The 24,201-nt window shown below is 44.1% G+C and overlaps 1 protein-coding gene across 1 annotated transcript in view; it reads left to right on the top strand.

Moving 5' to 3' along the window:
• Positions 1 to 24,201, top strand: part of SLC25A13 (solute carrier family 25 member 13) — a 124,107-nt gene that overhangs the window by 33,781 nt on the left and 66,125 nt on the right. The window contains exons 4-5 of the mRNA XM_088442243.1: positions 8,885 to 9,000; positions 20,873 to 21,012. Of these exons, the coding sequence (XP_088298369.1) occupies positions 8,885 to 9,000; positions 20,873 to 21,012 (256 nt within the window). The remainder of the gene's footprint in view (positions 1 to 8,884; positions 9,001 to 20,872; positions 21,013 to 24,201) is intronic.

Raw genomic sequence — 24,201 nt, 5'->3', positions numbered from 1 at the left:
TAGGCTGGAGGGAGAGGTTATGGTTAGGCTGCGGGGGAGGGAGGTTAGGGTTAGGTTGTGGGGGAGAGAGGTTAGGGTTAGGCTGCAGGGAGAGGTTAGGGTTAGGCTGCAGGGGAGGGGAGGCTGGGCCACCAAGGATGTTAGGTTGACGTGTTCCGTGTAGACATTGTAAATGTCCATGAGCTACATGCCAACATTTCCACCATGTCTACATGATCATGAGGGATCTGATGCATGTATACATGATAACTGTCTGCCTAACCTACCACACCCGTATGTACCTACATTTTCCCTCAGTGTATAACATGTTAATCGCTGTCTCCTGAATTGCAAAAGCATCACCCAGTCACATTGCAGCCTGCTGCAGGGAAGGGGAAGATAACTGAAATGTGTAAGTTATTTATTGTACATTATTCAGGCTAGCAATATGATGCCTTTGTTTTATAGTAATGTAAGGCAGCGATCTTGCGTGCTGCCTAACGCCGGTTTACGCTTTCTATACTGTGTATATATAATCGGTAGGCTTCTCTCACTTTGTGAAGGTGCAGTCCCCTATTTATACTGAGGCATCAAATACATATCACATGTTCCATTGGGTTTTCATTACTGCTGTATTTAAGCATTTCATGATGACCGCGCTGGGACACAGAAGATCTCGGAGAACATTCTTCCTTGGTTCCATAATTCTTCTAATTTAATAGTTTAGGTTTGTCGTGGATTATTAAACCAGATAGATAGAATCTGTCTGTCTCCAGAATAATTGCGTCTAATAAACAACTTTTATTGAACTCTAGAAGTGGGGGCGTCTGGTGTAGAAATTGACATTTGTCACTTTTTATTTCTGTACGCATAGTTTACATTTCATGTTATGTGGTCAGGGTTACGTTGTGCCTCTTGGTAAGGCTGTAGGCTTCGTGGTATTTTTTTTTTTTTTTAGTGGTGCAATGTCAAAAATGTAACCTAACATAGCCGACTGCTCGTTTTATGTCTCATTGTTTCCTATGTCCTCTGCTACAAAAGGGATTTTCTAAGGGGAGTGATCTTCATTTGCACTATGCAGCAGCCTCATCACCATGCATGAACTGCAGGCGATTAAACTATGGAAGAGAATACGAGCAGAGAACAGTTGGCATTGCCAAGATGAGCCAATACATCAATGTTTTTTCTTTTGTTTACCCCTCGAAATGCATAAGATTGTGTAAAAAGTAACATTTGATTGATTTTAATGGCAGAGATTAAAACTTCACCTAGGCTTATGCTAGGCTGCTAAAAGGGAGGGGGAGGCTACTGTATAGGAAAAATAAATTGGTCCCATTCCCCAGGTTAAGGTTTATCGGTCATTTTATTTTTGCTAACAAGTATTTAAGTTGCAGAAGTGTCACGGCCACGATTGCGCATGAACGGACACTCGCAATGCTGCTGTAATACACAATATCGTACTTGGCGGCTGTTTGAGGCCAAGAAAACTTGTGAGGGCCTATGTGCATGGTGGGATGGGTGGCACCATTCAGATAGATTAGTCTCAATTTATATAGAGCTTATGACCTTATTTAACCATACACCGATGCCCTGCCTGTATTTCAAAGGGGGCATTAGACACTTGCCAATTTTGGTTATATTTGTACAAAGATCCATTCTTCACACATACATTTAAACAAACCATCTGTTCATTAGTATGGATGTATGATCCTTATGCCGTCTCTACCAATGTGCTAAGGTTTAGCCTATGAAATTACTATAGATAAGTAACCGGCTAACTCATTCATAGTTGACTAAGCCCTCCTGCCTCGGGTGATGTCAGTCGGCCCTCCTGCCTCGGGTGATGTCACTCGGCCCTTTTGCCCCAGGTCTCAGTGGCTGGATAGACTGCTATTTCATGAATATATTTGTTCAGCCCCCAAAATGTCTTCCTCCTCCAAGTGTCGGCACACACCTTAAAAGACATAACCGTATGAACATGCATGTTACAAATTCTGGATCTTTTCTCCTATCCGTTTTTGTCTACATTAGTTGGTGTGTTATTCCCTATAATGCATAAACAATCTAAATGAATAATTTGATATTACTACTTTTCAAAAGTGACAGACCATTTTTATATTGTGTCGTTCTCTGTTTTCAATAATAATCCCTGGAGACATCGCAACTCTGTCATTCACAATCTTTCAAACCGTTAGAATCGCACAATAGTTTCACCTGACAGCCTAGTGTGAGTTTTATGTTTTTCAACCAAACACGATTTATCAATTTCAAACAGCCCAGGCAATCTGTGTTACTTGATTTGAGGCATACAAACACCATTTATAAAGCTCTTCCATATAAGTCATCTACTGAAATATAAAAAAAAAAAAAAAGCTACTTGTATAAAAATTTGTACATGAAGGTTTTCTCTATGTGCTATGAGTTTTCCTGCTGCAAACAGCAATCAAAGAGCCCAGTTGAAGCACCACCGTTTTTCTTCTATGTCACGTAATGCACAATGCAAGTGGGCTCCACATTTGAGAAGCCGGTAATAACCTCATTTAAAATTATATGGGTCTAGGGGAGGAGTGTTTCAAGACTTGGACAGAGATTAAAATGGGGATAGATCAAATACCAACCAAACGGCTCCTGTCACTTTATGGACTGTTTGAAAAATGACAGGAGCTGATTGGTTGGTACTTTATCTCTCCAAGGCTTGAGACATTTGCCCCCATGTCCTTCATCTACTGTTGAGTTTTCCGGGGTGGTTACATTGGTATCTATTTACCAAGGCTGACATTTGTGATCCCAAAGATGTGTACAACTCAGACGTACAGCATTCTGTAGCGTGCTTTCAGCAGCGGCTGTCCGAAGTTGCGTTCGCTATTCGTGCGACTCAGAATTGGACCCTGTTTGCGCACAGTTATGTCTGCGCACACGATACAAATAGAGAAATTTAGTGTGTAGTCCCTCCAAGCTTTGACCCATTGGGGGCGCTATTGCTCATATTGTCTCCAGAACATTATAGCCTGAATATGACCGATTCCATATGTATGTTGCATACACATGCAAACCGCAGGTATCTTGTATTCAACAGGATCTATATGATTCATTGGCCATTTAAAAGAAGATGATTCAAACGTGGACAGCTACATGCAATAATCGCCATGCAGTCGTGGACAGTAAAAGATTTGAAGAACCCCCTGGGATAAACATGTTGCTATTGTTAAGCCTTGGATCCAAAACATCATGGGGAAAAAAAAAAACATCAAAGATAATAACCCCCCTTCCAAAAAGCCCAAAATATATGATTGCGTTAAAATATGTACTAAAGACTGCAGACGGGCAGCAATCACTTAGATGATGTATGTGACTTTTGACTTCTACACGAATGCTGGTGAATGGTCGGCATGTATGGCGCTCTTAGCATTTAAACAGAAACACAGCCGACGAGCAAAGAAGAAAAAAAAAAAAAAAACAGTGAACGATTGCAAAGGCTGCAGAGCATTATCAAATAAAATAACGTATATTAATGTGCGGTTTTAATCAGATCACTAAAGGGACAACTGGAGGGTCTGCTGCAGCAGCTGCATTTAAATTAACCCAATTTTACAAGTGAATTAAACCAGCTATTTTCATCTTCTTGTATTTCAGGCTCGCCTTAAGTAGGCCTGCTTGCAAGTAAATCACAACAGGTTTACTCCCTCATAACGGTGACGTTATTCATTTACTTAAATTATGACCCACACAATAAAGTAACCGAGCATCAATTTTAACAGTCAATTACATTGTGTAGTTCTTTATGTCTAAAGAAGCCAACGTAATGTGAAGCACACGGCCCGCCTTCTCAGCCCGGTGCCCCATAGAGGGCAGTTTCCTTGGCAACGCACTCCCTTTCAGGATTAGCCTAACCCCCTGATTGCACATCATTAGGTGTCATTAAATAAAATTTAAATATGAACTTCAACATACTACTTAAAAACGAAGCCTTTTCATGTGCAAAAAACAGGTGTTCCAGTGTAAGATGCCAGACAGGCCAGGAATACATTATCTGCCTAATAGTTTCTCCAGAGAAGACCCAAATGATTGCACAAGCATTCTGTGTAGAACACAATGTATTTATGAATAATCAGATGCAAGGCCCTTGCATAACAAATGCTACTTTTAAATATGTACAAAATGCAGAAAACTCTTTTGAGTATTAAATTTTATTACTTCTGTATATGATCGGATCATCAGCTGTTTATGACTTTGGAAAATTCATCCTGTAATAGATTTGACCCTTTTAATCTCTTCATTAACTTGTCTTGACAATAGATGCTCACGTACTGAGGACATCTAGAACAGGCCAGGCAGGAATTTTATGGGAACTGCAACGCTGTTCATGCACAAAAGATTCTGTAACGAAGGGCCACCAATCGGGTCCTAAGCATGATAGTACCGTTTAGAAGATATAAGCCAAATTCTGGTACCGCTGTTGCAGCATCCTTTTGTGCACAGTTGCCTGTGCACCAGTTTTCATTAATCTCCCGTAGTGCCTGAATCAGCTTTATCTACAGAGCGGTAACTATATGTCAGTAACCCTAATGCAGCAATCCCACATAAAAGACTTTATTTATTTTGTTCTTCACTTCTAATCCATTGCAGAGCCTGTTTTTTGCTGCTTGCGCTCGTCCCATTCCATCATCAATCGCACGAATTTCAGAACACGCAATTGGTCTTTGCTACTTCTAATATGACATATAAAATCTACCCAAAATGTATTGATATAACATTGCCATTACCAGGAACTTGCAGGGTAAACGGAAATCCCAATGATACTTCAAAACATGGTTGCGGAAGGTCGTCTGTAAGAGGCTTTAGGGCCCTTCGTTGTTGTAAGGTGTACCATGCCCGATCAGGAAATATTTGTATTTTATCACCATTAAAGTCAATTCCATCAAGCGGACAGGTCTTTCTCAGGATAACTTCCTTTTGGATGTAATAATGAAGGCGACAACATCACAAGGTTTATACATTGGTAGACCTCTGGGACGGAGAGCTCTATGTGCCCTGTGAAACATGATTTCATTGCTAGGATAAAATAAATCTCCTGAAGATCTTAATGAGGACATTTATTAAGCTGGATTGGGAAATGTCATCCGGACACAAATATTGTTGCTGTGCCCACAGCTATCCAGCTCATCCATTTGAGAATTTAAAGAGCGTATTTCCGTCGATTGGTAGGACACAACATCCCTAAATTGGTTGAGAATGTCTTCAGAAGCCTCTTTATGTTCCGCCAAAGTGACAGTACGATTCGTGATCTGTGCCATGTCCAATTGGATAGAATCCACCTCCTGACATATGGTAGTTTTGAAGTTTACTTTCCAGAGTCTGGAAATCATGTTTAATTGCCAGCGACTTGATATAGAAGAGAATTTTGCTAATCTCCTGTCGAAAGAGTGGGTGAAAGATGGGCAGCCGGGCCCTCTACTCCTCTCTGGACATTGTATCGTGGGAGGAAGATGGTGCCAGGGAGGAAGGTGATGGAATATCGACTTACAGCCTGGAGATGGATATTTTTAGAAATTGTCGCACATCAGGATGAGGGACACCTTCTCCCACCGATTCTGACTTTGATTTATGTTTTTTTTGTCCTTCCCCCCCCCGTAAGTGAACCGGAGGATGTAGAAGAGCATAGACCAGGAGCGGACAGTAAATATTCTCAGTAGGCTTGGCAAATTAGCAAACATGATGGGTCATCACAGAAAACTGTCCCGGCCAGAGCATATCTAATCAGGAGAGAAGTCAATGTCCCAGCAGAACTTGTGTGAAGTGGGAGAATGCATCTCTCTGCACCTATACCGGAGTAACTCTCAGATGCTCCGTCATGGAGCCAGCCAGGCCTGCGAGACTCAATAGTAGATAAAGAATTGCAGCAGGAAAGAGTGAGGCAAATGCAAGAGAGAGATGGGCACTGTTACAAAGTCCAGACACTGGTGGGAAGTTGACGTTTTCTTGGCCACCTTATCCACCAAGTATGGGAGGAGTCAGCATCTCCTGCTACCTTGTCCGTCCACTTGGTGACCCATGTACCCTGATATCCAGGTAAGGGTGCATGGGGCAGCTGAGAAGCTGGGGCATTGTCCCGAAGGTAGCAGACAAGTGAAGATTGGAGAGGCTTCAGCTGCAGCACTAGTGTCTTCTCCCCTCAATACTGTAGGTGCAGTGGAGCAGAGACAGTTGCAGGGGAAAGGGGTCTCTGTTAATAGACCTGCAGTTCGTCTAGCAGTCCAGAGTACAGAGTGCTGCAGGAGCAGAAGGGCCAGACAGGAGTGGTGAAGACGCCAGGTCTCTCCGTTCACCGGAGAGCAGAGGCAGCTTCTATGACTCTGCCTACTTTCAGTAGCACCTGCGTGCGGCCAGCGCTGGGGGAAGACCTAGGGTAGTGAAGGAGGTCAGCGGCCCCGGAGAGAAAAGCCGAAACCAAGACCAGGGGCAGCAGGGCCGCTGGAGCACCAGGGGAGAGGAGTCATTCGGGTGTACGGCGTCTGGATCTCTGTGCAGGAAAGCCTCTGGGTCAGGCAACGAGCAGTGGAACGACACTTGCAAAGGGCGCGCCACACCCAGGACTGCAGGACTATGTTCCACAGGTAGCTCCCCAACTGCTGGAACACAAGGGGTTAGAGAACAGGACCCACAGGGTATGCGGACTGGGGTAAATAGCCCGCAGGAGTAATGCGAACTTGAATCCCTAGAAGTCCAGATCTACCCAACATGACCAGAAGTGTTTTTTTGAAATACTGTACATTTGTATGTATTTCATAAACACCATAAATAAATACCTTGTGACTCTTGCTACAACACAAATCCACCTTTCCAAAATCGCAAAAATCAGGATTTTATAGGTTGGTTTTCATCAAAAATTTAGCAAATTTGTTTATTTTTTTGGTAATTTTTGCCCTCTTTGTTAAATGCTTACATAGTATAGGAATTATATGGTAGCCCAATGAAGGCCTATCATTGTTTTTTTTTAAACTAGAACTACTACATTAAATGAGGGGTCCCCTGCTTTTAATTGACACCAGATGGGAGAGTTTTGGGCATTAGCTCTCCCCATGTCATGTGATGGCAAGAGGGAGGAGAAGGTGATGTCACAGTGCTAACAGACCTCAGAGGGGTGTTAAAAATCCTCTCCTCGTGTGTGTTGTGCGGCTGTGGTTACCATGGTATTCCAAACTATAAATCATTAATAGCAGCCTGAAAAAATAAAAATGAACTGGTAAATACCAACATACATCTTTTAGCCTACCATAGTGTGTGTTGTTAAAATAAGATTGTTAGCTTTAACAAAAAGTTATTTAGCATGATGGTTTAAAGGATCATTTAATATCCTTTAATTAGCATTTGGGTGGATATCAGACACGTTGAATTTTGCACTGTCTCTTTTGGAACCTCTGTCTCTTTTTCTCTGCAATATCAATGTATGTTTTAAAATTCAATTGTCCTATACTGTGTTCTTCATAGCAAAAGTCACCTTACTGTTAGGTAATAGAAAAATCGTGCTGGACACCGTATTTGCTTTGGCACGTATAACTCAGCGGAGCTGGATATAATGAGTATTAGTGATGCATTGTGTAACACATGTATATTATAGCGCAGACAGTGCTGCACTTCTCTGATACGGTCTTTGTTTGGAAATCTTGTCCCCTCCCTATGTGAATATTTACAGTGCTGTAGAAAATTGCTCTCTTGTCTTCAATGAATAAGGTAGATATAACCTGCCATGGCATTCTCATTTGAGAGTGTCAAACATTTTTTTTTGTCCCAGCACATACTGTACAGCAGGGGTAGCCAACCCTGATCCTCGAGAGCTACCAACAGTGCATGTTTTCCAGGTCTCCTCACAGAATCACAAGTGAAATAATTAGGTCTAACTGTGGGTCATTGTCAAATGTTAGTGAATAATGAATACACTTGTGCACCAGCTAGGTGGTCTGGAAAACGTGAACTGTTAGTAGCTCTCGAGGACCGAGGTTGACTCCCCCTGCTGTACACCATACACCAGTGGGTGTCAAGTCCAATCCTCAAATACTGCCAGCAGGTCATGTTTTCAGGATTTCTCTGTGGAAACGTGGGATAATTATTGATGTAGCCAAATTGGATTAACCTGTACATAAATAAAGAAATCCAGAAAACATGTCACTGGAGGATTTGGAGTTGACAGATTGTGGCTTCTATCTCTATTTTAAAGGAGAGTAAAGAGAAGTTTGGAACCTGCTCTGAATGTCATGGATCAAGAAGTTTGTCCATATTTATCTTGGCTGGAAGCTAATGTGCCCCAAGCCACACGCTGATCTGCTTTTGTGTGACACCACATTGCACAGATCTACAGTAGATGTTTGGGCTCTGTGCTCAAATTGAATGCTAGGGTATGACAGTGTATTTAGATTCTGAGTCTCGCATAAAACAGCCGCATCTTCCGCTCCGAAAAAGCTTATGCAGCTGAAGAATAAATCCGCTGCGATTCCGAGAGACCCGTAAACGCAAGACTAGCACGCCTATTAAAGCGGACCACTGTGTACAAAATCTCTGCCTGCTGCTGTCCATTTGCGTGAACGATCGCTTACTCTGATCAGCGCTCAACTTAGTAAGCACGCCCCTACTGTACAATGGACTACGTGCAAGAACCCATCTCGTGGTCTGGCCCTTCCCTCCACTCGCAACCGTCCTACGCTTCCTTTACGTGCAACTCTGAATTGCCCATAATTGTAGTACTGTAAGTGGAGTATGCATTGACTGGAACTTTCGCAGTTCACTAGAAAATGCAAGTTCCCTTCGCGTTCAGAATTGCGTGCAACTTGGCTTTGCTTTATTGTGCGGTGCAAAAAAAAAGCTGCCTTAAGCTGTACTAAGCTTTTTTTTTTTATATTTTATTTTTCAGGTTAATTTCTTTCCAAGAGTTTGTAGCGTTCGAGTCCGTCCTATGTGCTCCAGATGCATTGTTCATGGTGGCCTTCCAGCTCTTCGACAAAACCGGAAAAGGAGAAGTTACATTTGGTAAGGATAGTTTGTAATTTCTATTTCTCCTTGTGCCCAAGGGAGCTGGTCATACTTTGGGCTTCTCCTCAGGGCATAGTTTAGTTTAACAGGTTATTACAGAAAATGCTATTCAAGCATTGAGAACATGACAGGCAGCTGGTTGCCCCAGCCTGTCTGTGAGGATGGAGCTGCTGGGGGGACCCTATCGCAGCTGCTTGCGGCTCGCGCATGGGTTCACGGCTACGGATACCACTGTTTCCGGGGTAGACCAGGACGTGCTGCATGCAGCGGGGCACGTCGCGGTCCCAATTAGCCTCACCGGCAGCCTCGGAAGTTATTGTGAGTATTATCCCGGCTCCACGATGTTTGCTAGGCTGCTGTAATCCACGGGCACCAAATACAGTTTAAAGCTGGCACCATAGCGTGCGTGGGGGGTGGGAAGGGGGGCTGATTGAGGGCGGATCCTATAGCTGAGGTCTGCTTCTTGCTCCCAGCTGCCCCACCGCTTCCATAAGCACAGCTGATGCCCATTACAGTTCTGTTGCTGCCGGGCTGCTCTGATCATTTTCACAGTGCTGAGACTGAGACAGCCTCCCCAGGATTTGTGAGTGACCAGTGGGGTTAGGCTTTATAGGAGCACAGTGTAATAATACTGGTGTGGTTTATGCATAGCGCTCTTGGCTCTGCTAACAGCGCTGTTTGGGCGGGTGTGGCTCTCCTCCCTCCCTGCCCTTATCTCCTGCTATATTTCTCAGTCTACTCTTACACAGTCCACTACACTACTGTATTGTTTGTATGTCAGTGTTGGGTACCATGGCTGGAAGAGGATCTAAAGCTTCTCAGAAAACCTTTTCTTGCACAAAATGCGCAGAAAGATTACAAAGGGACTAGCTCCCTGTTGTGTGACAACTGTAATTCAGAGTAGCAGGCTCAAGGATCACCCCAGAAGCAGGAACCGCCATTTTGGGCGGCGCAATTCTCTTCTGTTATGTCATACCTGTCTGCAGAACTGGAGGTCTCTCGTAAGGATAGAGAGGTTTCCAGATCTGAGTTCTACCCTCTCTCCCCCTGAACCAGCCTGGGCTCGTTCCTTAGCTAAGTCAGTGGATGGGCTCACAAAAGCCATGACCACGTCCCGCGCCCTCTCCGCAGGGACTTCACCACAGGTTCCCAAGAAGAGGCTGTTACCCTCAGTCATACAGTCATGACTCTGAGGATGAGGATATGCCCCCACTAGAGGAAGGCGGGTTTCATGATTCTGGAGAAGAACAGGTCCCGGAGGAACCGGAATCTTTGTCCCGGGGGATAGATGCTCTGATTTTAGCAAAACGGGTATTAAACGTGGAGGAAGAGGACCAGGGTTCTGCTTTGCCGTCTATCTTTAGTAAAAAGCAAAGACAGGCTGCCTCCTTTCCAGCATCTGAAGAGCTGGATTCTATCCTTACTACTGAATGGAAACACCTGGATAAAAAATTCCTTGTACCCCGTCGACTTTTGACTCCACTCTCTGTAGATCCCTCAGTGTCTCGTCTGTCCAAAATGACGGTTCTGCCAGTACCAGGGGCCATTTCCTTAAAAGAGTCTTCCGAATTCCTAAAGTCCATTTACATAGTAGCGGGCGTGATTCTTCGCCCTGCGCTAGTGGGCTGCTGGGTCGATAAGGCGATTGAAGCCTGGGCTAAACAACTATCCCACAATTACGGACGGGACTCCCAGCTGAAGATTTTATTCCTTTAGCAGAACAGATTGGGGATTCGGCTGCTTATCATGGCGAGGCTTCAAAAGAGGTATGTAATCTCACTTCTAGGTCTTCCGCTCTAGCAATATCGTCCCGCAGAGCTCTTTGGCTGCGACAGTGGAAGCACCTCCATACACTGGTGACGTCCTGTTCAGACCCGAACTGAACAAGTGGATCTCCCAGGCTACGGGTGGTAAATCTACTTCTCTCCCCTCAGCTGCTCCGGCTTCCCGTAAGCCTTATTCAGGACCGTCCATTCGTGCCTCAGGAAATGTTACAGGTCATTCCAGAGGAGGACCTACCACTTCTCATTGTTCCAGAGGTAGGGGTAGAGCCGCAGCAACCTCTACACACCAGGACAATAAGCCCTCCACCAAACCCAGTGCATGACTGGTTTCCCTCTCACCTGGGGGACCCCAGGGTGGGGAGTTCTTCTTCGAGATTTCAGGGCAATGTGGGCTCAATCTTGTCCGGACGCTTGGGTTCGGGACCTCATCACTCAGGGGTACAAACTTGATTTCCAAATCCAACCACCACCTCAGTTTTTCACCACAGGTTTGCCAGTTTCCAACGACAGATGGGTCGTGATTCAAGAAGCTGTAGACAAACTTCTGAATGCTCGAGTGTTGGATCAGGTCTCCACACATCAATTAAAACAAGGGTTCTACTCCAGCTTGTTTGTGGTTCCAAAGCCGGATGGATCAGTTGGACCGATTCTGAACCTGAAGGATCTCAATCCCTACCTCCAGAGTTTTTAAGTTCACGATGGAGTCACTTCAATCTGTCATTGCGGGGCTCGAGGAAAACGAGTTTCTGGTATCTTTGGACATAAAAGATGCCTACCACCTACACATTCCCATCTGGCCGCTTCACCTAGCGTTCCTAAGTTTCACAATTCAGGACTCACATTTTCAATTCTAGGCCTTACCCATCGGCCTATCTTCGGTTCCCAGGGTATTCACCAAGGTAATGGCGGTGATGATGGCTCTCCTTCGGACTCAAGGAGTCACGATTGTCCCTTACCTGGACCACCTCCTCCTAGAAGCTCCTTCCAGGAACCAATTATTACAAAACATACTGGTGACTCACAGGCTCCTCATATGACACGGGTGGATCCTGAACTTACCCAAGTCCAATCTGCAGCCAACACAGAGGCTTCAATTTCTGGGGATGATTCTGGACACGGTAAATCAGAAGGTCTTCCTTCCTCAGTAAAAGGCAACTTCCATTCAGGAGATGGTACGGCTGATCTTACAACATCGACGAGTATCTTTGCACCTGTGCGTACGACTACTGGCCTTTTCAACTGGACCTCCAGTGGTCGTGATCCCATCTATTCCGTCACCAATGAGTGAAGCTGGCCCCCAGAACTTAGATATCTCTTCTCTGGTGGCTGAATTCAACTCACCTGTTGATGGGCAAGAGGATCGGAGTGTGGGATTGGGTTCTCATCACCACAGACGCAAGTCTGAGAGGGTGGGGGGCAGTGACTCTGGAGAACCACTTCCAGGGCCACTGGACTCCACAGGATGCGAGACTGACCATAAACATCCTCGAATTATGGGCAGTTTGTTTATTTTCTCTTCAACTAGTGCATCACCTGTTGCGGGGTCAAGCTGTCCGAGTCCAGTCGGACAACACGCGGTGGCGTACATATACCGACAAGACGGCACCAGAAGTCAATCAGCAATGAAGGAGGTAGCCGCATTCTACTCTGGGCGGAGGAATTCGCCGTGGCAATATCGGCAATATTTATTCCAGGCGTGGACAATTGAGAGGCCGGCTACCTCGGTCGCCAGGACGTTCATCCAGGGGAGTGGGCGCTCCATCCCCAGGCGTTTCAACAACTCGTTCAGAGGTGGGGCCTTCCACAAGTCAACCTCATCAACTCTGCTCTCGGACAAGTGACCCAGAGGCCGTGGCAGGGGACGCACTCACAACACCTTGGCGGTTCTGATTTGTCTATCTGTTTCTGCCAATTTCTCTTCTGCCTCAGCTTCTGCAACGCATCAAGAGGGAAAAAGCCAGGGTTCTGTTAGTGGCTTCAGATTGGCCCCGCAGAGCTTGGTATTCCAACCTGCGTCTACTGCTGATAGACAATCCGTGGCCTTTACCGCTGCAAGAGGATCTACTGCAGCAGGGTCCTTTTGTCTATCCAGACTTAAGGCGGCTACGTTTGACGGTGTGGCTGTTGAAAGGGCAATCTTAAGGCGAAAGGGCATACCACCTACTGTGATCCCCACTATGCTCCGGGCCCGGAAGGAAGTTACTTCCAGACATTACCACCGTATCTGGAAGGCTTCTGTGATCTGGTGTGAACGGCGGGGATCGCCTCCTACAACGTGCAAGGTGTCCAGGCTCCTCCTTTTTCTACAGGAAGGATTCTCAGCGGGCCTCCATCTTGGTTCCCTGAAGGTTCAGGTTTCAGCACTATCCATTTTTTTTCCAGAAGAAATTGGTATTACTCCCGGAAGTTCAGACTTTTTTGCAGGGGGCTAACTGTTTCCAACCACCCTTTGTCCCTCCCACGGCTCCGTGGGATTTGGATCTCGTCCTATCCTTCTTGCAGACTTCGGTGTTTGAACCGTTACAGACAGTTGATTTTAAGTACCTCTCGTGGATGGTGGTACTTCTCCTAGCCCTGGCTTCAGCCAGGCGAGTGTCGGAGCTCAGAGCTCTTTTTTGTCCTCCGTACGTGCATTCCACATAAACCAGCCTATTGTGGTGCTGGTTCTTCCAGAGGACTCACCAGTTTCCAGTTCCCTGGACGTCGTTAGTTCTCAGGATCTACGTGGATAGGACAGCATCTCTATGGAAAACGAGGTTCCCTGTTCGTTCAGTATGATGTCGCTCGTCCTGTTTGGCCAGCTTACAAGCAGACTATTGCAAGATGGATCCGTCTGACCGTCAGGCAGGCCTATGTGGCCTCCTCCAAAGAACCTCCAGCCTACATCACAGCGCATTCCACACGCTCGGTGGGTCCCTCCTGGGCGGCTGCCCGCGGGGTTTCCATGGCTCAACTTTGTTTAGCGCCCACTTGGTCGGGCCGACATACCTTTGTCCGGTTTTATCGTTTTGATACGTTCGCGGCCTCTTCCTCGCAATATGGCCGTGCTGTTTTGCAGGGTTCTCAGCGCTCTCCCACCTGGGATGGGAGCTCTGGGACGTCCCCTAGTGGATGAAGGAGAAAACAGGATTTTGGTACTTACCGATTAAATCCCTTTCTCAGATTTCACAAGGGACACTGGACGCCCAACCGGCGCTGTTCCTTACTGCCATGGTTGGTTGTCATCCTACATTATGACTGGTTGTTTTTCTTTGTTCTACTGTTTTTAGAACCTTTTTACACATGTTATGTGGTGTTTGTCATTCACTGTACTTGCTTCTCCTCCTCCTCTGCAGTTTGTCTTTCCAGCTCTGGTCGGGCACAGTTTCCGAAGACTGGCTTGTAAGGGGGTATAGAGGGGGAGGAGCTAGTCACACTTTCTAAATTTGAAGTGCCAGCTTCCGGTTAGGACACACCTATACCCCCACTGTCATGAAGCCTTTAGTGTTCCCTGTGGAGAAAGGGATTTATCAGTAAGTACCAAAATCCTGTTTTCGATGTGACATGTAGGTATATAGCAGGAGAGCAGTTTATAAAATACTTAAGACCACTGTTTGTTATTAATAAATAAATAAATATATAATAGGCTGAATATAATACATGGGAATGACAGTTTACTCAATTGTAGAAATGTCTCCTACACCTCTGCTGCCCGTTGTCCAGTTAGAAGGCAGATCCTTCTTAACAGAAGAGACAGTGATGGACTGATAGGTTGCACCCTTGCTCTGCAGAGATGCACTGCAGGTTGATAGATACAAGCACCTGGAAGGGCCAGTGGTGTCACATGGTCAGGGCCAGTGGTGTCACATGGTCAGGGCCAGTGGTGTCACATGGTCAGGGCCAGTGGTGTCACATGGTCAGGGCCAGTGATGTCACATGGTCAGGGCCAGTGATGTCACATCCTCTTAACACATCGCTGTCTTGTAAGGTCTTAGCTTTGTACCAGATCTCATTAGTGCATTGTTATAAAGATGTGGGAGGTGCTTAATAGTTTTGAGGTAACATCCTTTGTAACCAAACTACAGTGGAATGTCATTAACGTATTACACATACTAATTTTCCTTGATAAATATATTCTTTAGAGAGAAATGGTTACTAAAATATGTTTGCATTTTTTAAATGTTATGGGAGTTAAACTTTGTTGAACTTTTACTTTGCATTTTGTGAAGAAGTAGTAGTTTTATGAATGTGGTTTATCATACGTCTTAGTATTTTTATTAGTGCGTATTATTGACGGGTGTCTGGTTCAAACCGTTTCTGCTGAAGAGATACTTACCAGGCATAACGTACAGCGGAAAGGAGAAGTGTTCCTGATGGCAGGACAAAAAGAAACAATACAATTTTGATGTTAAACATTGCATGCCATAGTTGTGCTTGGTGTGATCTCTGGCAATGCCTCTACAAACCTGCCGATCGGTGGATTTATACAAAGTATTTTTATTACCTAAAATAATGCTGGGAGAGTTACTGAGCTGCTGTAATAAATAAGATTGCTCTAAATCCACCCACATCCATTTGCTTCTCTTTCCACAATCTCGGCTTTTTGAAACACACTTTTTTGTTTTTTGTCCTACAAGTGGGGATTACAACTAAATGCTCCAAGTAAACCTCCTCCCTGAAACATGAATTTGCAACTCGGCAGTAACGAAACTCATCGCCACGCCTGCGGCACTTCTCTTTTTCCTCTGAACCCACATACCTACAGCTATCTTATCTTTCTCCAACTAAAAACTTCCACTTTGACAACTTGCTCAGACAATGAGCTTCATATTCCCGTTCTAGAGATGCGATCAGCTCACCTATATACTGTGATGAGTGACTCCCCGTCGTTTTTAAACTGCATCTAGTACAACCGTTTATTTTAAAATAGCCTGCAAATCTGAAATATTATAATTTATTTTATTTTTTTTGAGGAAAAAATAAAATCATTTATCTGCATTTACTTTTTATTTTTAGAGATGGTGCCAGTATCTGCGTTACACAGATTGGCACAGTATAGGCCACAATTTTTGTTTTGTTTTGTTATGCACTGCTCAACAGACAGATAATTTTTGAACGTGTATATTTGTTATGGTCTTTTGTACTACTAATACCCCTTTTACACCAACTTAAAGATCCCGGTTTGATGCACATGAACGCGCATCAACCCAGGATTTTTGTCAGTGTAAATGATCCACCCCAGGTCCAGGGACCCAGGTATCCAACTCAGGTAGCTTGCAGGGTTGGTGACGGGTCGTTCCCGTGTCACACTACAGTGTAAATGGCGCATTCCGGGTCGCGATGACCTGGATCGAGCTGCATGCTCTCCGATTGGCCGACTTCAGTGGCGCTTGAAGATGACATAATCTCCAAGCGTCTACTGCAACCAGGGCCGGCCCGACCAGCACTCCCCGCCTCTGGACCACTGCAGAGTGTGAGGTGAGAGGGAGGGAGTATTAGTAACAGCCAGTTTGTTAGAAGTTATAGCATAAACTTTGTCTCATGTATACTTTGTCCTGACAAACGCAATAGCTACACACATTCAGATGTGTGCGCAACTTTTATTAACTAGCTGTTGCCCGCGACTTCGTCCATGATGAATTCGCTTTTGCCAACATTTTATTTTTTTATCTGAGGTGTCCTAGTTGTATCGCTTTGCATAGGCGCCCTGTTTGCACACAGATGTAAAAATGCCGCGCATTAAATTGATTACTGCAGTCTAGCAAAGTAGTTTTGTCGCTTCCAGTTGTTTTATTTATGCAAATAATTTTGAGCGAGAAAAACGATTGGCACAGCTTCGTTGTCCGGGACCTGGCGCGCCGAGAGGGGCTGTTTGCCAGGACTTGAGCTGCAGTGTACTAGCACACACTTGTACAGTCCTATTTGTCAAGCCCTTAAACATCCCTACATGTGCCACTATGTATACCAATGGTATGATCTCTGTTCTCTTCTGACTGGGAGATAACATAATTATCTATCTGACAGTCAGCGTTTTTGTTTTATTAAAAAAAAAAATATAATAATTGGATGTATAAAGTGCTTGCTTAGCGTTCCCGCTAGGCTGTTTTAGCGGGGCGCTGCGCCCTGCCCTCCTTCTGGAGGGCAAAAAGCGCCCTGCCCTCACAGCCTTGGGTGCCGTCTCCACCCGCGGGAAATGTGCAGTGACCCGGTCACCGCCGGAGAATAGACGCCGGGCGCATGCGCTCGGCATCTATTCTCACTGTCTGCAGCGCTTGGGGGCTGCCCGGAGTGTCCGTAAGTGCCGGGCACGCCCCCAAGTATGACAGGGGATGCATCTTATAGACACGCCCCCTTTTCATGGCCATGCTCCTTTTTCGGAGCACACGCACAAAATTGCCCTCTCTAGTTCCGGCGCCCTGCCTGCCGCAGGAGCTAGAGTGAACACTATTGCTAATTAGTCCATGTTAGTAATTACAGATGTGGCATGGATTACGCTAACACGATGACGTACCCAGCATCCATGAGTAGCATCTCTGGTCTCATAAGTCACAACTCTACCAGTTTTTATTTAAAAAAAACAAAAACAAACATCATATACTCCCATATAGATATGATGTGCATGGCCTTTTGACTTTCTGTCTGTGGGGCCCCAGGTCTATAATATTATCGAAAGAGCATGGATAGCCTCCCAGTGCACTCGTATTCAGAGATTGCTGCCTGGGTGCAGATGCCATAAATAAAGTCTTAAACTCAAAAGCCAGAAGGAAAGCACTCGCACGACTTATATATATTTTGGCTTTATTAAAGTCTTCTGCCCATTTAGGTATCACCACTCTGCCTATTTGGCTGGCATTTAAAGTTTCTTCTACTTATAGCGATAGTTACTGTCTTTGCACATTAGTTTTTCCCCCATCTTTATTACCAGTTATTTATATAGCGCACACATATTCCGCAGCGCTTTACAGAGAATATCTTGCACATCTGTCCCTGCCACAGTGGAGCTTACAATCTATATTACCTATGACATACACACTATGGTCAATTTTTTGTGGGGAGCCAATTAACCTACTAGTATATTTTTTGGAGTGTGGGAGGAAACCGGAGTACCCGGAGGAAACCCACGCAAGCACAGGGAGAATATACAAACTCCGCACAGTTAGGGCCGTAGTGGGAATCGAACCAATGACCTCAGTGCTGTGAGGCAGTAACGCTAACCATTACACCGTCTGTGCTGTCATCTTGGCACTTAAATCTAGGCAAGTAAATAAAAGAAGCACACTAGCATCAGTCCTCTATCCTTTATAATGGTGCACGGACCACCAAAGGGCATGAGTTTTGCCCAAATGTTGGCGGATCTGGGCAGGTTTCGGGAGGTATATTGAGACTATAACTTGTATTCTCATGAGGGTGGGTCCAGCCCCATAAATGTCGGCCTGCGTGTAGACCAGGGGTTTATATTTTTTTAAACAAAAGCGTTTACATTTATGAAAGTGTGTATGAAAGTCGTCAGAACATATTCCGCCTTTTTTTTTTTTTTTCTAAAGCACAAAAGGTTTGACTCGGGGAGACATCAACATCAGTAATGGTATTTATGGCTTCTACTGCACTTTGTTGAGAACTTTGTGTAGGAATCCATTGAATTAGCATCTTCCGCACATGTATAATTCAATCCAGTCAGTGTCAAACCGGGGAGAGATGTGTCACTTTGAATAGAACAACACTAGGGCAATTTTCTTAGCTGTATACAAAAGTGATCTTCCCACACAACATTCAATAAAACCTCAACAATTTTCCCTTAAGTACAGTGTTCATGTAAATACGACACGCTAATTGTCTTCACTTACATGCCGGCTTTATTAAAGCCTAAAAGTTAAGTAAAATCGGAGTGCGTCCGTGTATGCGTTATTGTGAGTGCATATGTTATAGTACATACTTACTATGAATACATGTTAGTGGAACATTAAAGAGTCCATAACGGTCTATTTATTATAAGCATAATAGAGGGGTAATGGGGTTTTTAATTTTTTTTTTGTTCGTTTTTTAATTTGAAGCTTCCGTCTTCATATTATACATCTTTAGTCTACAACTTCCGGTACATGACTTTAATCATAATATAGTTAACCCTTTCCACACTGTGTACCGCGTGCAACCACCATCTGGATCCACATCAAAGTACAGTATGCCCTGCCACAGTTTTACTATTCAGGCATGCTGTAATATGTAGTTCAACAGCAGCTGCAGGGGCACCTGTTGACTATTCACACCATCTGAGATTTGTTTAATACGATTATTGATTCTACAGTCAACGCAGAGTGGCTGCTGGTGATGACTGTTTTAGATGGAGTCTGTACGAGTTACTAACAGGTCCAAAAGTTTCTTGTTATATTTTTAGGTGTACACATTTCTGCACCAGGGGTTGTTTTTTTTTTCCCTCGTGTCCTATTTTGACAAGCGTATCCATAGATGAATTACGCTTAACTTCTTGTTTCCACCTGTTTCGGATAGGGATGTGCGGGCTCGGATTAGTTCAGATTTTCCCGCCAACTTCAGATTTTTCCCGCCAAAAATCGGGTCTCAGAAAGAGGCAAAATGTCATCTTTCATGGACAAACATCATTCCTGCACAAAACTCCATGAAAGATGATGTTTTGCCTCTTTCTAACATCCGATTTTTGGCGGGAAAAATCTGAACTTGGCGGCAAAATCCGAACTAATCCGAGTCCGCACATCTCTAGTTTCGGACCGGTCGGGGGAGCCACAGGTCTATAATATTATGAGCGAGCATGGATCAGCTCCCAGTGCACTCGTATTCAGAGTTTGCTGCCTGGTTGTAGATACCATAAATAAGTCTTAAACACAAAAGCCATGGTGAAAGCACTCGCACGACTTTAATAAAGCCAAAATAATGTTGTAAATAAACAGAACAGACTTTCGTTTCATGGAGACCTATTTCTTTTGATAATTAAGAACACAATTTTGGCCTTATTGCAGTTCTGCAAGTGCTTCCATTCTGACTTTTGATGGTGTGCATTTCTGTATGTCATTATTTTATATAATATGTAAACTGCATGTCTGTTGGCACTATTGCTGCAAACCCTGTGCTGCTTCTATGCATCAGGGCAGGTGTTCTCAACATGCATTTGTGTCTCAGACTGGTTCATCACATGGTGCACCACTGTGTATTCCAGATACCCCCCTGCTTATGCCTGTGGTAGAATTGGGTTAATTGGTCTCGCTGGTACTGATTTGGGAGCCAGCTGACCTTTTGTGTTGCAATAATCCCGCTCCTTCTGCACTTCAGTTTGTAAAATGTAAACCAAAGTAAAAGCTTAATGTTTGCAATTAAAAAAAAACATCTAAGCTGTGTATTAATTGAGCATGTACAGAAACAATGGTAATATCTTAAAGTGTTCCCGACGCATTTCGCAGCTGGTGGCTCAACCAATATTCTGCCTATCTAATTACTAGAAACTATCGACATCACTGAGGCATGAGACAATTTATATCTTGCGTTAGTGGTTCCTAGTGAACTGGTGAGCTGAATATTTCTTTAGTTATTATTGTTTTATTTGTAAGGTGCTGCAAAACCAATCTCACATAAAACAAAAAAAGCATAGACAAAGTTTAAATAAGGAAATGTAGTCATGAAGCTTAGAGTAGGTAGGGTCTGCTCGTGACCACTTGGTCTATTGGGAAAAGGCAGTGCTGAGACAGTAGGAACTATATGGGATTCCTTGTGAAGATGGGACTTGAGCAGGTGGAACATGCATAGGGAGTAGAATCCTGTGGGGTTAGGATAGGCCATATTTAGGGCATTCTTGAAGGATTGAATGCCGAGGGAGAGTCTGGTCAGACCAGGATAGAGAGTTCCATAAGTGGGGAGCAGCACAAGAGAAGTCACGGAGGCTGGATTAAGAGGATCTTACCAGAGAGGCATAGCTCAGAAGCAAATTGAAGATGGCTGCTTCCGCTGTATGTAGACAATAGATACTTACAGAGGTGTTGGGTCTGCAACAACATAGAATAATAAGGAAAACCATGAAGAAAATCACCACATAAAGTTAAAGTGCTGTTTAGTTTACTTACCCACTTTGCTTTTCTTTGCAGATGATGTAAAACAAGTGTTTGGCCAGACCACGATTCACCAGCGTATACCATTCAACTGGGACTGTGAGTTTGTGCAGCTGCACTTCGGCAAGGACCGGAAAAGGCTTTTGCCATATGCTGAATTTACTCAGTTTTTGTTGGTGAGTAATTGAAGCAGAAGTGTTTTGTCAATGTTACCTTTTTTTATTTATATATTTGCAGTTAATTTATAAGTCCATCAAGTCCAATTTAAATAAATAAATAAATCTAAGCGTGTTTATTTACGAGGAGGAGAAATGAAAGGGACCCATACATCTGTGACTGATTGCCGCAATTCCCTGTTCTGCCAGCGCCCGGGTCGGGGAATTGAGATTGTCCATCACGTTTCAATATCCCCGACCTGAAAATGTTTGAAATCGGCTAGTCGGGGATTTTTTACATGACCTGTTGTATTAGCCAACGGATCGCCTTACATCGATGGCCACAATCGGCAGAATGGAGAATTGGGGCTGTAGATATAGGATATGGGCAGCATAAGTCCCCAGCAAGTTTTGAGACCGTGCACTTTCCCCCTGCTCAGAAGATTTTGATTAAAATGAAGACCTCTTGCGTAACCTCTTTATCCTGATGCAGAGTTGCACAAATGTTGGCAGCATTAAGGCTCGGAAATGAATGGGCTAATAAGAATTGGCCACATGGGTAAGAAGGTGGGTATTTATGGCTGTGTGGCGGCCCAGTCATCCAGCCTGCATGGGTAAGGCACTAGCTACAGTATTTTTGGCTGTGTGGCGGCTCAGTCATCCAGCCAGCCAGCATGGGTAAGACAATAGCTATTATTGGCTGTGTGGCGGCCCAGTCATCCAGCCAGCATGGGTAAGACAATAGCTATTATTGGCTGTGTGGCGGCCCAGTCATCCAGCCAGCATGGGTAAGACAGTAGCTATTATTGGCTGTGTGGTTGCCCAGTCATTGTTCCAGCATTGGTAAGACAGTAGCTATTATTGGCTGTGTGGCGGCCCAGTCATCCAACCAGCATGGGTAAGACAGTAGCTATTAGCTGTGTGGTTGCCCAGTCATCATTCCAGCATGGGTAAGACAGTAGCTATTATTGGCTGTGTGGCTGCTCAGTCACCCAGCCAGCATGGGTAAGACAATAGCTATTATTGGCTGTGTGGCGGCCCAGTCATCCAGCCAGCTTGGGTAAGACAGTAGCTATTATTGGCTGTGTGGTGGCCCAGTCATCCAACCAGCATGGGTAAGACAGTAGCTATTATTGGCTGTGTGGTTGCCCTGTCATCGTTCCAGCATGGGTAAGACAGTAGCTATTATTGGCTGTGTGGTGGCCCAGTCATCCAACCAGCATGGGTAAGACAGTAGCTATTATTGGATGTGTGGAGGCCTAAATTATGAGCTTCCCCAAAGAACAAGACCGAAACAGTGGCAGTCATTTGCATTTTATAGGTTCCTATTACATAATTGGTTGTTTTAAGCAACAACTGAGAACCATGACCAGCATTTCTTAATGGTTTAACGCTTCATTGATCTATAAGTACCTTACCACAGATCTGGTGGGGAGTTCGCATGACGACAAGGTATGGAAACATACATTTTTATCATGGAGCAGAGACCTGACTACTGTCACTTCCATGGACTACTTGTTGCATACTTATGATCTACTCTTACATTTTTGAGCTGTTCCTGGTTACAAGAGGTTCACATCAAAACTATTAGTAGAGCTTATATCTCGCAGGAGCTTTATGGTGCCTGAGGAAACTGGTGATTGCTTAAAATGTAGGCGCCCGAATGCTACGTTTTTTTCATAATTTCTGGACATGCCCTAAGATCGCAAAGTTCTGGGGTAAGGTAATGATCTTTATTAACTCTATTTTTCACCTAAAACTTTATAGTGATCCGCTGGCCTTTTTATGTGCTAATTTCACAAACTGGGATTTGGGCCCTGATAAATCTCACATAGTCCCATTACTGACTGTCATTGTCACCGTAGCTAAAAAAGTCATTTTATCTGCTTGGACCTCCCCTTCCCCTCCCTTTTTGGGAACGGTTAAGTCTATTATGCTCCAGACCCTGTATTATGATAGACAGGCAGTTTTCCCTGCGCTGGAAGCAGGGGTTACATCCTTTTATAAAAAAATGTGGCGCGCATATAGAATCCCTCAAAATCCCCTACACAAACTCAGATTTTGAAGGTGTTTGAGATTACCTCATGGTATTTACACAGACAGTTATCTTGATACGGAAATTCTTATGTATAGTATTTCCTTTTGACCAATTGTAAACCTGGATATATAGTATGTATGCTCAGGGGACATGTCCTGTACATCACCCTGACATTGACCACATATTCTCTCTTCATTGATTCTACTACAACGCTGCCTTTCTTTCTTAGTTCCTCCACCTCCTCTCCTGTTTGTTTGTTTTGTTTTTTTTAAATGTTTCTTTATTGAAGCATAATAATTGTGTACAGTGGTACAAAAGATAACATGTATAAATTAATGTCAATAGCAATATAAACAATGACACATTCATAGCATGTATACAGAAAAATCAACATCTGGAAGCTGATACATTAACTAATCAGTAAATATCTGTACCAATACATATTGCAATATAATCAAGAAAACAATATAAATGAGTATATATGAATAATACTAACAAATTTGTATTACAGAAGCCCGGGTTCTTGACAACTTTACTTATCTCTCAGCGGGAAAATTATATATATTAAAATAATATTGGAGGATCATTTGCACAAATACGTGTTTCATACCAAAGTGTATTCCTAAAACATCTCTCTAACTGTTCCTTCAATGATTGGGATAACGTTTCGATGTAGCTTTCCCAAGTGGAAAAGAAAAATTCTGTGAACTTTTCTTTTTGCAACATGGCCTCCAGCCACTCCATTCGAAAGATATGGAAAAGCTTCCCTCGAAACATCGTTAGTTTGGGTGCCGTGGTCTGCAACCACACCTGTAATATGCATCTCTTAGCTACCGCTGAGATAATTAGTAACTTTTTAACCCCTCTAGGTACTTGAGTTTCCCTTGGAGTAATACCGAATATTGCCCACTCAGGTGTTAATGGAAGGCAATTCACCAAATATTTATTGACATAATTTCCCACCAAGACCCAGAAACCCCGTATAATTGGGCAGTTCCATAAACAGTGCATCAATTCCGCGTCTTGTGCTCCGCAACGAAGCCACTTGGAATCCTCCAACATTCCCGTTACATATCTACGATGAGGGGTGAGAGAGGTTCTATGTAATATGTTCAGGAAGAGTTCTGTGTAGGAAGCTGCTGGCACTAGCTTGACCGATTGTTCAAATGAAG

The sequence above is a fragment of the Taudactylus pleione genome, unplaced genomic scaffold, assembly GCF_031769625.1.
Source record: "Taudactylus pleione unplaced genomic scaffold, aTauple2 ptg000306l, whole genome shotgun sequence".
In the NCBI taxonomy this organism is placed as follows: domain Eukaryota; kingdom Metazoa; phylum Chordata; class Amphibia; order Anura; family Myobatrachidae; genus Taudactylus; species Taudactylus pleione.
This window is presented reverse-complemented; position numbering and strand designations above follow the sequence as displayed.